The sequence below is a fragment of the Symphalangus syndactylus genome, chromosome 21 (genome assembly GCF_028878055.3).
Source record: "Symphalangus syndactylus isolate Jambi chromosome 21, NHGRI_mSymSyn1-v2.1_pri, whole genome shotgun sequence".
NCBI lineage: Eukaryota > Metazoa > Chordata > Mammalia > Primates > Hylobatidae > Symphalangus > Symphalangus syndactylus.
In genome coordinates, this window is record NC_072443.2 from 52581447 (window position 1) to 52593152 (window position 11706).

General features: G+C 52.8%; 1 protein-coding gene across 1 annotated transcript; it reads left to right on the forward strand.

Moving 5' to 3' along the window:
- Nucleotides 1-3011: 3011 nt before the first annotated feature.
- Nucleotides 3012-4623, forward strand: GP9 (glycoprotein IX platelet). Its single transcript, XM_055259180.2, has 3 exons — nt 3012-3083; nt 3711-3836; nt 3945-4623. The coding sequence occupies exon 3, from the start codon at nt 3957-3959 to the stop codon at nt 4488-4490; it is 534 nt and encodes a 177-aa protein (XP_055115155.1). The 5' UTR covers nt 3012-3083; nt 3711-3836; nt 3945-3956; the 3' UTR covers nt 4491-4623.
- The last annotated feature ends 7083 nt before the right edge of the window (nt 4624-11706 follow it).

Below are 11706 nucleotides of genomic sequence, written 5' to 3' on the forward strand. Positions count from 1 at the left end.
AAAATCAGATGGTAATTGGAGAAGGAGGTGGAATTAAGGAAGGATTTTTCAAAAGGGCAGGATTATAGGTTGCTTTTTTTTTTTTTTTTTTTTTTTGAGACGGAATTTTGCTCTTGTTGCCCAGCCTGGAGTGCAATGACGTGATCTCGGCTCACCACAGCCTCCACTTCCTGGGTTCAAGTGATTCTTTTGCCTCAGCCTCCGAAGTAGCTGGGATTACAGGCATGCGCCACCATGCCCAGCTAATTTTGTATTTTTAGTAGAGACGGTGTTTCTCCATGTTGGTCAGGCTGGTCTCGAACCCCTGACCTAAAGTGATCCGCCTGCCTCAGCCTCCCAAAGTGCTGGGATTGCAGGTGTGAGCTACCGCGCCTGGTCTGGCTGCTCCTAACCTGATGGAATGACCCAATGAAGGAGAAATTGATCATGCAGAGGAAGGGGCACCTGATGGGGCAATGTCCTGGAAGGGTGGAGAGGGGAGAACTCACAGCACAAGAGCGGGGCTTGGCCTTCGCCTTGGTTCCTATTGCTGCGGTCACAAGAGGCTTAATGCAGCACACATTTGTTTTCTCACTCTTCATCACACAGCTCCTGTGGGTTCCCTTATTCCAGCCCTCCTGAGGTAGATCAGCAGGACCTGTTTTCTGAGCACCTGTCAGGACCCCTGGTCACCACCCTGCTGATGGCAGCAGGATCTGGTTGAAACAAGGTGTAGTGAAGAAGCTGGCAGACGCCAGAAACCAGCAGATGGGGACGAAAGCAACCGCTAGTTGCCCTCACAGCTCACTAACATAGACACTCCCCCGGCACCATGGTAGTTTACAAATGCCATGGCATGCCATGGCAACAACCTGAAAGTTACAGCGTTCTGGAAACTCACCACCCATTTTCTAGAAAGTTCTAAATAACCTGCCCCTGAATTTGCATGTAATGAATAGTGGCTGTAAGTGCAGTTGCCAACAGCCCACACACTACTGCTCTGGGCACACTGCCTGTGGGGTAGCCCTGCTCCCGGGAGCAGCACCTCTACTGTGCACTGCTGCTTCAATAAAGCGGCTTTCTTCACCACTGGCTCTTTGACTTCTTTCCTGGCCAAAGCCAAGAGCCCTCAGGGGCTAAGCCCTGATTTGGGGGCTCACCTGCCCTGCATCACTTGTAGGTAGAAATCAAGGTGCTGGCAGGGCTGCATTCCTCTCTGCAGGCTCTAGGAGAATCCACTTGCAGGCTCCACCAGGCTGTTGGCAGATCCAGTTCCTGCATTATCCTGTCCCTCTTGGACAGATGGGTATGTATTTACCCATATGGGTAAATACGCATGGTGGAAAAAGACAGCCTTGCCTGATGTTGGGATGGAGGGAAATTTTTATTTCCTTCTTCCTGTTGATCTGAACATTCTAATTTCCCACAATGAAAATCATTTATTTATTATTTATGTAGTTTTTTTAATTCACAAAACCCATCTATGTTGATGTAGTTTTTTGTTTTAGTTGTACTTACTGAAAATAAGGAAATCTGAGAGGCTCAAGAGGAAGGAGGGCACGGGCCCCACCAGATCTGGTCAGGACACCTGGCCTGGCGGCTGCAGCACCCCCACTCACTCCAGAACCCCTTACCCACCTGCGTGGAGCTCACTGGTAAATGTGTGCAGAGCAGAGGAGGCGGAACATGCCAAGGCTCCACGGGGAGGGAGGGAAGGCCCAGACAGGCTGAGGCTCCTCTCCAGGGTCCAGGCTCCAGTCAGAGTCCCCACTGAGCACACACCAGAGGACCCCCAGCAGCAACCAGGCCCCAGAGCAGGTGTGACTTCAGTGGGGGAACAGCACCTTCCCCACCCTTCTCTGAGCCCAGCATCAGTGGGTGGAGGAAGCAGAGCTGGGGCCTGGCAGCCTCTCAGGGCCTCCCAGGAGGGTGAACACCCAAATCCTGCCCCGAGAGCAGAACCAGGCTCTGGGGAGAGAACAGGAGGCCTCCCAAGGAAAGACTCACCCTGCTTGGCCATGCAGGAAGAGGAAGGCTGGCCTGAGAAGGGTGTGAGACCAAAATAAGAACAAGCACACCCCCACCCCCGTAGGGCCGAGGAATATTCTCAAGGGTCCTGCGTGTCAACGAAGTGCGTTTAAAGCCTCCGTCAGCCTTTTGTCTTTGGCTTTTCCTGCCAGGCTTCTGTAACTTCTGTGTTTTTACCCTGTTTTATTTATTTTTTAAGACGGAGTCTCGCTGTGTCGCCCGGGCTGGAGTGCAATGGCATGGTCTCAGCTCACTGCAACCTCTGTCTCCTGGGTTCAAGCGATTCTCCATCCCAAAATACATTTATCTTTTAAAGGAAGCTTTATGTCACTAACATAAATGGAAAATGGTGTCCCTCCCCTAAGTAGAATGTGCTCTAGAAGAAAATGTACTGCAAATGTTAAAACCATAGGCCAAAATTCTAGCTAGAGATTCACACTTGGTAGAGGCTGTGCTTCCCAGGCCTACAGCTGTTTGTTAGCAAGAGGGATGGGGAAGTGCTAGGCAGGAGCTAAAAACAGCATGGCACCAAGAAGAGACTCCGTCCTTGAGTATACAGAAGGAGAGAGGAGAGTTAAAAATGAAGTCATTCTCCCCACCATGGTGTTCTCCACCGGTGGGAGCTGCCCAGCCCACACCTCTGTGAGGCAGGCAGGACGGGGTCACTGCTCCCACTTTACAGATGAGGAAAACTGAGATTCAGAGGAACAACCAGCAGAGCCACGTTTCTCAGGGGTCTCCTAGTTCCCCACCTGCTGGGAGCAGGTGAGGGGCCACCTCAGTCCTCCACAGACCCGATTCCAAAGCCCATCGCGGCACTGGCGGCACAGTGGGACCCCCTTCTATAAACCGGGGTTGAGATGTGGTTCTGTGCCCAAGGCGCGGGTCCCTGAGGGCCTCCTGCCTCTGGAAATAGGCCCCAAGGCTGCACTAGGGGGATAAGCCAGGCTATTTCCATCACTTCCTTCCGCCCGCTCCCGCAGCGGCCGCCTCAGCTACATCCCATAGAGTTGCCACCCAGGCATCAGCCAGGACCTTTCAGGCCAGACAGGAGCGCCTGACCAAAGGCTTCACAGGTAAGTGGCCCTCCGTATTATCCAGCATGGCCTGCCGCAGGGAGAGAGGAGGTCAGCTCCTGTCCCTTTAACAAGACAGTGTTGGGTGGGACATTCTCTCTGAGACAGCATCTCCTTAGCTGAGTCAAGATGAATGAGTTGATTTGACGCTTATTCACTGGAAACCTGCTGTGGGTGGGGGGAGCTCTGCTCGTGGGGAAGAACCAAACAGAGGGCCATGGTTCCCAAGACCCGGGTGTGAGTCTGGCCTCTGACACCGCACCGGCTAGCCCTGGGCACATTGCTTTCCCTCTCTGGGCCTCAGTTTCCCCAAGTCAGTGTTAGCCCAGATGAGTGATTTTCCAAATGGGGTCCCACTGGGTTCCCCTCCCTGCTCCAGCCAGTGTCCCCATCCTGCTGTCTTCTGCATCTGGGAATCAGGTAACAGCTCACTTAGCTGGCGGGGGTGCTGGGCGCAGCCTGCAGGGCCCTCCAAGCCTCTTTCCTAGTCTCTGGGGACTGTGGTCCTGGGCTGGGACTCATTTAGCAGCCATCTGCTCCTCTCATCCCCAAGCAGGGGATGGGGTCTCTGCTAAGGGCCAGGAAGTCCCTTCCCCTTCCCAAAAACAAACTTACCCCAATCCACAGCTGCCCTCACCGCCCTGCCTTCGACGGTGTCCAGAGACAGTTAGCCAGGCCTGGGCTGGGCACGCTCCACCTTCCCTAGTCACCAGCCGGTTTCCCAGAGGAGAAGGCTGAGACCTGAGAAAGGAGGTGAGTGCACCCCGTCCCATGTCGGGCTCCGCTGCATCCCCAGTGCTTGCCGTCCCTGAGGATGGGTCCAGGCCACCAGGCCCTCCCTCACAGCCCCTCTCTCCGCAGCCAGCCTGTCCCATGCCTGCCTGGGGAGCCCTGTTCCTGCTCTGGGCCACAGCAGAGGCCACCAAGGACTGCCCCAGCCCATGCACCTGCCGCGCCCTGGAAACCATGGGGCTGTGGGTGGACTGCAGGGGCCACGGACTCACGGCCCTGCCTGCCCTGCCGGCCCGCACCCGCCACCTCCTGCTGGCCAACAACAGCCTTCAGTCCGTGCCCCCGGGAGCCTTCGACCACCTGCCCCAGCTGCAGACCCTCGATGTGACGCAGAACCCGTGGCACTGTGACTGCAGCCTCACCTATCTGCGCCTCTGGCTGGAGGACCGCACGCCCGAGGCCCTGCTGCAGGTCCGCTGCGCCAGCCCCAGCCTCGCTGCCCATGGCCCGCTGGGCCGGCTGACAGGCTACCAGCTGGGCAGCTGTGGTTGGCAGCTGCAGGCGTCCTGGGTGCGCCCGGGGGTCTTGTGGGACGTGGCCCTGGTGGCCGTGGCTGCGCTGGGCCTGGCTCTTCTGGCTGGCCTGCTGTGTGCCACCACAGAGGCCCTGGATTGAGCCGGACCCCCAGAAACCCTGGGTCCAGGCCAGGGGGCCAGTCCCTCAGGCAGGTCCCCAGACTCCACCAAGCCTGGTCAGCCCAAACCACCAGAAGCCCAAAATAAACTGGCAGCTCGGCTATTTTATATAAGCTCAGAGATTTTTTTTTTCCCCTCTCAGCACTTGAGTCTGACTCCTTCTGAAAACCTGGCTCCATTTTGTTGTACCCAGACATCAGTTGGGGCTTCCCTGTTTCTCGAGTTGTTAGTAAAATGGGCTGCCCACCTCCCCCACCCTTCACCCTTAATTGCACAGTCTCTGGACATCCCAAGCCAGGACCTGGGACTCTGGGTCTCATGGCCTCAGCCATCTGCTTCTGGTGTGGGCCACCCTGGACAGCCCAGGCCAGCTTTGCACCGGGGCCCAGCCCTCGCCACATTCCCCAGAAATCTCGCTCTTCCAGCACGGTAGTGAGCAGAGCAGGGTGTCCCAAAGGCCCTTGGAGGGAGGAGAGGAGGGGTTTCCATTCCCACGACAGAAATGGCTTGGCAGGCCCTTTTCCATCACGGCCTCTGACAACTCCACCTTGGCTGTGAGGCTGCCAGGGCGCACCTGGCCCCGTCCTCTCCTCCATCTTCTCTCTCCTTTTTCCCCTCTCTACTCTTCTCCAGAAACAAGACAAATCCCTCTCTTTCTCATGGAAAACAAGCTCCTACAGGGCTAACATCTGCACCTCCAAACCCTGGGGTCCCCCTCCTACCCCAAGCCCTGATCACCAAATCCTTCAAACAAGGCAACTCTCCCGCTCCGAGGAATCCTGGTGCCAGATGTTAAAATCACATGTTACCTCCACCACATGAGGTAACATTTATGGGCCTGTTACTGGCCAAGCCAAATCCAAATATAATTACACTGGGACCCCGCCTCTCGGGGGGCTCCATGTGTAACCAGCAGACCAGCTTGGGTGGGCCTGTGGGTCGGAAGATTCCACCAAGTAGCCCAAGAGGGTGCAGAGTGCAGCTGGAGGGCACTGACTCACAGAGCTCAGGTGGGAGCAGGAGCCCCAAACCCAGAGGTGGGGGCCAGTAAGAAGTGGTAGAGAATGTGGCAAACCAGGGAGCCCGTGTTCCATCCAGAGGGGCTCAGCCGATTGCCACCATATGGAGATGGGGGCCCAGGTGCCAGGCGTCCAGTTCTTCCAGAGAGGTCGGGAAGTTAGATTGTTACGTGAACTCTCTAAAGTCTTTAAGTGTTGGCAACTAAATAAGAAATTTTAAGGCTGGGTGCGGTGGCTCACGCCTGTGATCCCAGCACTCTGGAAGGCCGAGGCGGGCGGATCACCTGAGATCAGAAGTTCAAGACCATCCTGGTTAACATGGTGAAACCCCGTCTCTACTAAAAATGCAAAAAATTAGCCAGGCGTGGTGGTGTGCGCCTGTAATCCCAGCTACTAGGGAGGCTGAGGCAGGAGAATCGCTTGAACCTGAGAGGCGGAGGTTGCAGTGAGCCCAGATTGCGCCATTGCACTCTAGCCTGGGCAACAAGAGCGAATCTCCGTCTCAAAAAAAAAAAAAAAAGAAATTTTAGGAAATACATAGGCAGGACAAATAGAACATCAGCCAGTTGGATCAGGCTGAGCCTGCGATTTCTGCTGTGACACAGCTGCCTAAGAACAATCGTAAAAGCTGGCATCTGCTCCTTGGGCACTAGGTGTGTCCAAGGCTTGCGTGCAGCACCTCCCATGGGTCACTCTCGGGTTTCCCTGTGGGAGCCCGTAAGGAGGGAGCTGTTCTGCAACCCGCTGCATGGAGGAGGGTGCAGGCCCGGGTCACTTGCTTGTTCTCTTTCACACGTGCTCCCTCGAAAGCTTCCAGGCCCATGGGGGACCCTGGAACTAAGGCCCTTCAGTCCCCAACCCCCGACGTGGGGTGCTACACAGATCCCCCTGCTTCGGTGCCTTCTTGAGGCCGTGTGTACCCGCCAGCGATTCCAGGCCCCTGTCCTGCTCGGTCCAGCAAGAACCTGCAGGCTGCCCGGGCAACAAGTCCCCTGTGGGTGGAGAGGGTGGAGGGCCCTCTGAAGCCAGGCAAGGATTTCCCAAGGTGGGTGGCTGGTCACACAAGCACCCCAGGAGACGGTGACTCCCTGGAAGGTCACCGTCTGCCTTCACCAATTTTTGCTGCTACAACCAAATGCCACAGTCTGGATACTGTAAAAACAGTGAACATTTATTTCTCATGGTTCTGAAGCCTGGGAAGTCCAAGATCCAGGCACTGGCATTCAGTATCTGCTGAGGGCCCTCTTCCTCTCATTGGCGAAGGGACGAAAGGGATAGAAGGGGCAGCCAGTTCTCTCACACACAACTTTTTTTTTTTTTTTTTTTTGAGACAGGGTCTTGCTCTGTAGCCCAGGCTGGGGTGCAGTGGTGCAGTCACGGCTCACTGCAGCCTTCCACCTCAGCTTCCCCAGTAGCTGGGACTACAGGCATGTGCCACCATGCCCAGCTAATTTTTGGTAGAGACGGGGATTCGCCATGTTACCCAAACTAGTCTCAAACTTCTGGGCTCAAGCAACCCTCCTGCTTTGGCCTCCCCAAAGCCACCGCACCTGGCCAACCTCAAGCACTTTTATAAGTGCCCTATTTACCTTCCAAAGGCCCCACCTCCTAATGCAAGCACGCTAGGGATAAAATTTCAGCATTCAACAGCACCAGCCCCAGCCTCAGTGCCTCTCCCACCACAGGCATGGTTGGCCAAACATACCCCTGCACGGGCAACTCTACCAGCAATTCACACGATCTCCGCTCCCTCAGAGCTGTCCACATCACCTCCCCTGACACCAGCCTCACACTGACCTCCTGCAGTGGTGCGATCATGGCTCACTACAACCTCGGCCTCCTGGACTCAAGTGATCCTCCTACCTCCCACCTCTCCCGAGTAGCTGGGACCACAGGCATGCACCTCCACACTCGCCTGATTTTTGTAGTGAAGGGGTTTGGCCATGTTGCCCAGGCTGATCTCGAACTCCTGGACTCAAGAAATCAATTAGCCAGCCTCAGCCTCCCAAAGTGCTGGGACTGCTAGGCGTGAGCAGCCACCGCACCCAGCCTGTGTAGGGTAATTTTACCAGCAGCGATAACCACTGACCCACCCATCCGGCCGCTCTTCCTGATCACGGGCCTCTCTGCTGGCCACCTGCTCACTGGGAGGCCTCCTTCTCTGCTGTAACACAGAATCCACTCTCAACATACAAGACAACATGCTACAGTGTCTATTATGGAAGTGGAGCTCAAGCCTGCTGGCTAATAGTGCAGCACTGGGCACAGGTGGCAAATCTGTCTTTCTAGAAACTGTCTTCCCCAGCTTCTGAAACTGTCCTTCCCCTCTTCTGCATGCCTCTGGCCAGCGAGAGAGCAGAAGACAAAGAAGACTGCACGATACCCATGGCCAGCCCTGAGGGGCACAGATCATGCTTACACATTTGCTGTCCAGATCCCAGTTAGTGGCTGTGATGGTTAATATTGAGTGTCAACTTGATTGGATTGAAGGATGTAAACTCTTGCTCCTGGGTGTGTCTGTGAGGGTGTTGCCAAAGGAGATTAACATTTGAGTCAGAGGACTGGGAGAGGCAGAACCACCCTCAGTCTAGATGGGCACCATCTAACCCGCTGCCAGCTCGGCTAGAATAAAAGCAGGCAGAAGAACATGGAAGGACTACACCTGCTGAGTCTTCCGGCTTTCACCTTTGTCCTCTTCATCCCCTGCTGGATGCTTCCTGCCCTCGAATGTGGGACTCCAAGTTCTTCAGCTTTTGGACTCTTGGACCTACATCAGTGGCTTGCCAGGGGCTCTCTGGCCTCTGGCCACAGCCTGAAGGCTGCACTGTCAGCTTCCCTATTTTCGAGGTTTTGTGACTCGGACTGGCTAGAAATGGAAGTGAGCAGAAGGTGGAAGCTCTGTCCTGGCTCAGCTGGGCCCATGTTGGGAGGGTGACTGGTGGTGTGGAAAGCCCGCTGGGACTCAGCAGCACCCGGGCCTCTAATTGTTAGCTTTCTAACTGGCTCTGAGGCTGCAGTTCTCATTTTCAATCCTTCTGGATAATAAGCAGTGAGGACTTCTACTCCAGGTTTTGAGAAATGTCTCAAAATCTTGGGAAAGTGTTACTTTCTTGGATGGATCTCTAAAACAGTGGATCAAATTCAGACAGGAAAGCTAGACTGTGTTACTTCCTTCATTAATATTTAATTGCAAGGCCGGGCGCAGTGGCTTGCACCTGTAATCCCAGTACTTTGGGAGGCAAAGGCAGGTGGATCACCTGAAGTCAGGAGTTTGAGACCAACCTGGCCAACCTGGCAAAACCTTGTCCCTAGTAAAAACACAAAAATTAGCTGGCATGGTGGCGTGCACCTGTAATCTCAGCTACTCAGGAGGCTGAGGCAGGAGAATTGCTTGAACCCAGGAGGGGGAGGTTGCAGTGAGCTCAGATTGCACCACTTCACTCCAGCCTGGCGACAGAGTAAGACTCCCTCTCAAAAAGAAAAAAAAAATTTAATTGCACAGCCATCAGTTAAATATATTGCTTTTGGAAAAAATTAAAATGGTACATCTCTCCCCCAATTCTGGTGGTGGTCTACCTCTGCGATATGCATATATGCCCACAGAAAATATGATGGTCTTATGGCAGGTTTTTATGTAAATGTATCATATTTTTGGATTCTTCTGAAACTGGCTTTTCTCACCTGTCCTCGTCAGCCACATAGGCCCTTCCCTCTCTGTGGTTGCTGCGTAGTCTCTCTTGGTCTCTGTGTCCTGTGGTGCAATTGCTCCAGCATTCTCCTTTACAAACAGGCTGCCGTGTGCAGCCCTGTGCACCTGTGCGGCTATTTCTCTAGGGCACTGGTCCTCAAAGCAGAGCTCCAGAGACCGCTGGGGAGAGGAGTTTCCCTGAAACTCTTTCAGAGAGGTCCACATGTTCAAAACTATTTTCATACTGTAGGCCATTATCAGCCTTTTTCACTGTGGTTTTCTGAAATTAAAATCCCTCTTGAAATAAAAGAGAATTTTCCAGAGGCCACATGATGTGTGACATCACGGCAGAGTGTCTGCAGACACAGACACGGCATCCAGCTACCTCCTGTTACGCTAGACGTTTAAAAGATTTGTAAAAAATATAGAACAATGGCACACTTCTCACTATTTTGTTTTGGAACATATCTATTCTTTTTGAGACAGGGTCTCACTATGTTGCCCAGGCTGTACTCGAACTCCTGGGCTTAAGCAATCCTCTCACCTCTGCCTCTGAAGTAGCTGGGACTACAGGCACACACCACTATGCCCAGCTGTGTTTTTATTAAAGTATTTTATTTTCATTAACATCCTTAAGGTTTATCATTATGATTGTAAACAAAGTGACACATAAGTATTTTTAAACTGTCTCCCCTTATTTTCACACACTGTAACTATTGGTAGATATAACCCATGAAAGCTTTCTGTGGTGCTCCAGAATTTTTAAGAATGGGTCCTGAGAGCAAAAAGTTTGAAAACCGCTGCTCTAGACTAAGAAGCCCATGGCTGGGCATTCAGGCTTGCATTGTCTAAATTCTGATACACAACAAGCTCTAAAACTTTGCTGTTTTGCCATTCTGTAGGAGGACGTGCAATATGCATTTCACAAATTCGTGTCCTTGGCTCTGTGGCAGCTCATGGGCACCACCCTAGACTAGGCTCTTGTGGGTTTGAGAAGTAAAGACAGCTGGACTTCCTGGGTCAAGTGGGGACTTGGAGAACTTTTCTGTCTAGCTAAAGGATTGTAAATGCACCAATCAGCACTCTGTAAAAACACACCAATCAGCGCTCTGGGTCTAGCTAAATGATTGTAAATGCACCAATCAGCACTCTGTAAAAACGAAGGATTATAAATGCACCAATCAGCACTCTGTAAACATGCGCCAATCAGTGCTCTGTATCTAGCTAAAGGATTGTAAACACACCAATCAGCACTCTGTAAAATCAGCACTCTGTAAAATGGACCAATCAGCAGGATGTGGGTGGGGACAAATAAGGGAATAAAGAGCTGGCCACCCCAGTCAGCAGTGACAACCTGCTCGGGTCCCCTTCCACACTGGAAACTTTGTTCTTTCGTTCTTCACAATAAATCTTGCTGCTGCTCACTCTTTGGGTCCGTGCCACCTTTAAGAGCTGTTAACACTCACCGCGAAGGTCTGCGGCTTCATTCTTGAAGTCAGCAAGACCAAGAACCCACTGGAAGGAACCAACTCTGGACACAGGCTGTGGGCCTGTTTTCTTCGTGCCTTCACAGACAGTACTGTCACCCGCCAGCATACCATCCTCCCCAAATTATTTCCTTGTAGTGAATTCCCAGAGGGCCTCTCATGGGCTCAGAACATCCCCATCCCTGAAAGCATGGAACAGCCTCGTGGTCACTTTGCTGGCATGGGGTGCTCACAGTTTTTTCAACTATTTTAGTAACTAAAAATGTTGTGTCCCGCAAGGACATATTGCTGGCGGGGTCCCTGAAGGCTCAGAGTAAGCTTCCTGTGGGTTTTTCCACCTCCTGTGCCCTTCCTGCTGTGAGTTCTGCCCTTCTATCTGTTGCACGTCCACCATGTGTCAGCTTGAGTGCTTACGTTCCATGTCATGAATTCTAATGTTTTCCTTTATAGCTAGTTTAGGGAAATTCTGAATTTGTGATTCAGATGAGGAGCAAGCTGTGAAGAGGAAAAGATGACCAAGGGGTCATGTATGCAGGGGACATTTAAGTACCAAGCACTGCACCAAGTCCCTCACCCTTAGGAAGGTGTATAAACCTCAGAACTGTTACCGCAACACCAGGGTCTAGGTCTAGGTCCTGCTGCTCACTGCACAGAAAGCCAATGAGACAAGAAGTATCGCCTGAGAAGAAGGCTTTAATTGGGTGCTGTAGTCAGAGATGGGAGATCAGTCTCAAATCCATCTCCCTGATGGACTAAAACTAGGGGTCATATAGCAGGGAAGAAACGTAACCATGTGTGGGAAAACAGGAATTAGGGAGGTCAACAGGAAGCAGGTGGTCAGTTAGGCACTCATGATGGGTGAGGGGTCTAGCCTCTCATTGTGCAGATGATGTGGTGAGTTTCAACTCCTTGACACTATCTGGGAGAGCTGATAGTTGCTTTCCTAAGAGAGCAACTCAAATAAGACAAATGTAACTTTCTCAAGTTTTAACACTGGGAGGA

Excerpts from the sequence above, each read along its gene's own strand:
- GP9 (XM_055259180.2), top strand. The coding sequence starts at position 3,957 with ATGCCTGCCTGGGGAGCCCTGTTCCTGCTCTGGGCCACAGCAGAGGCC.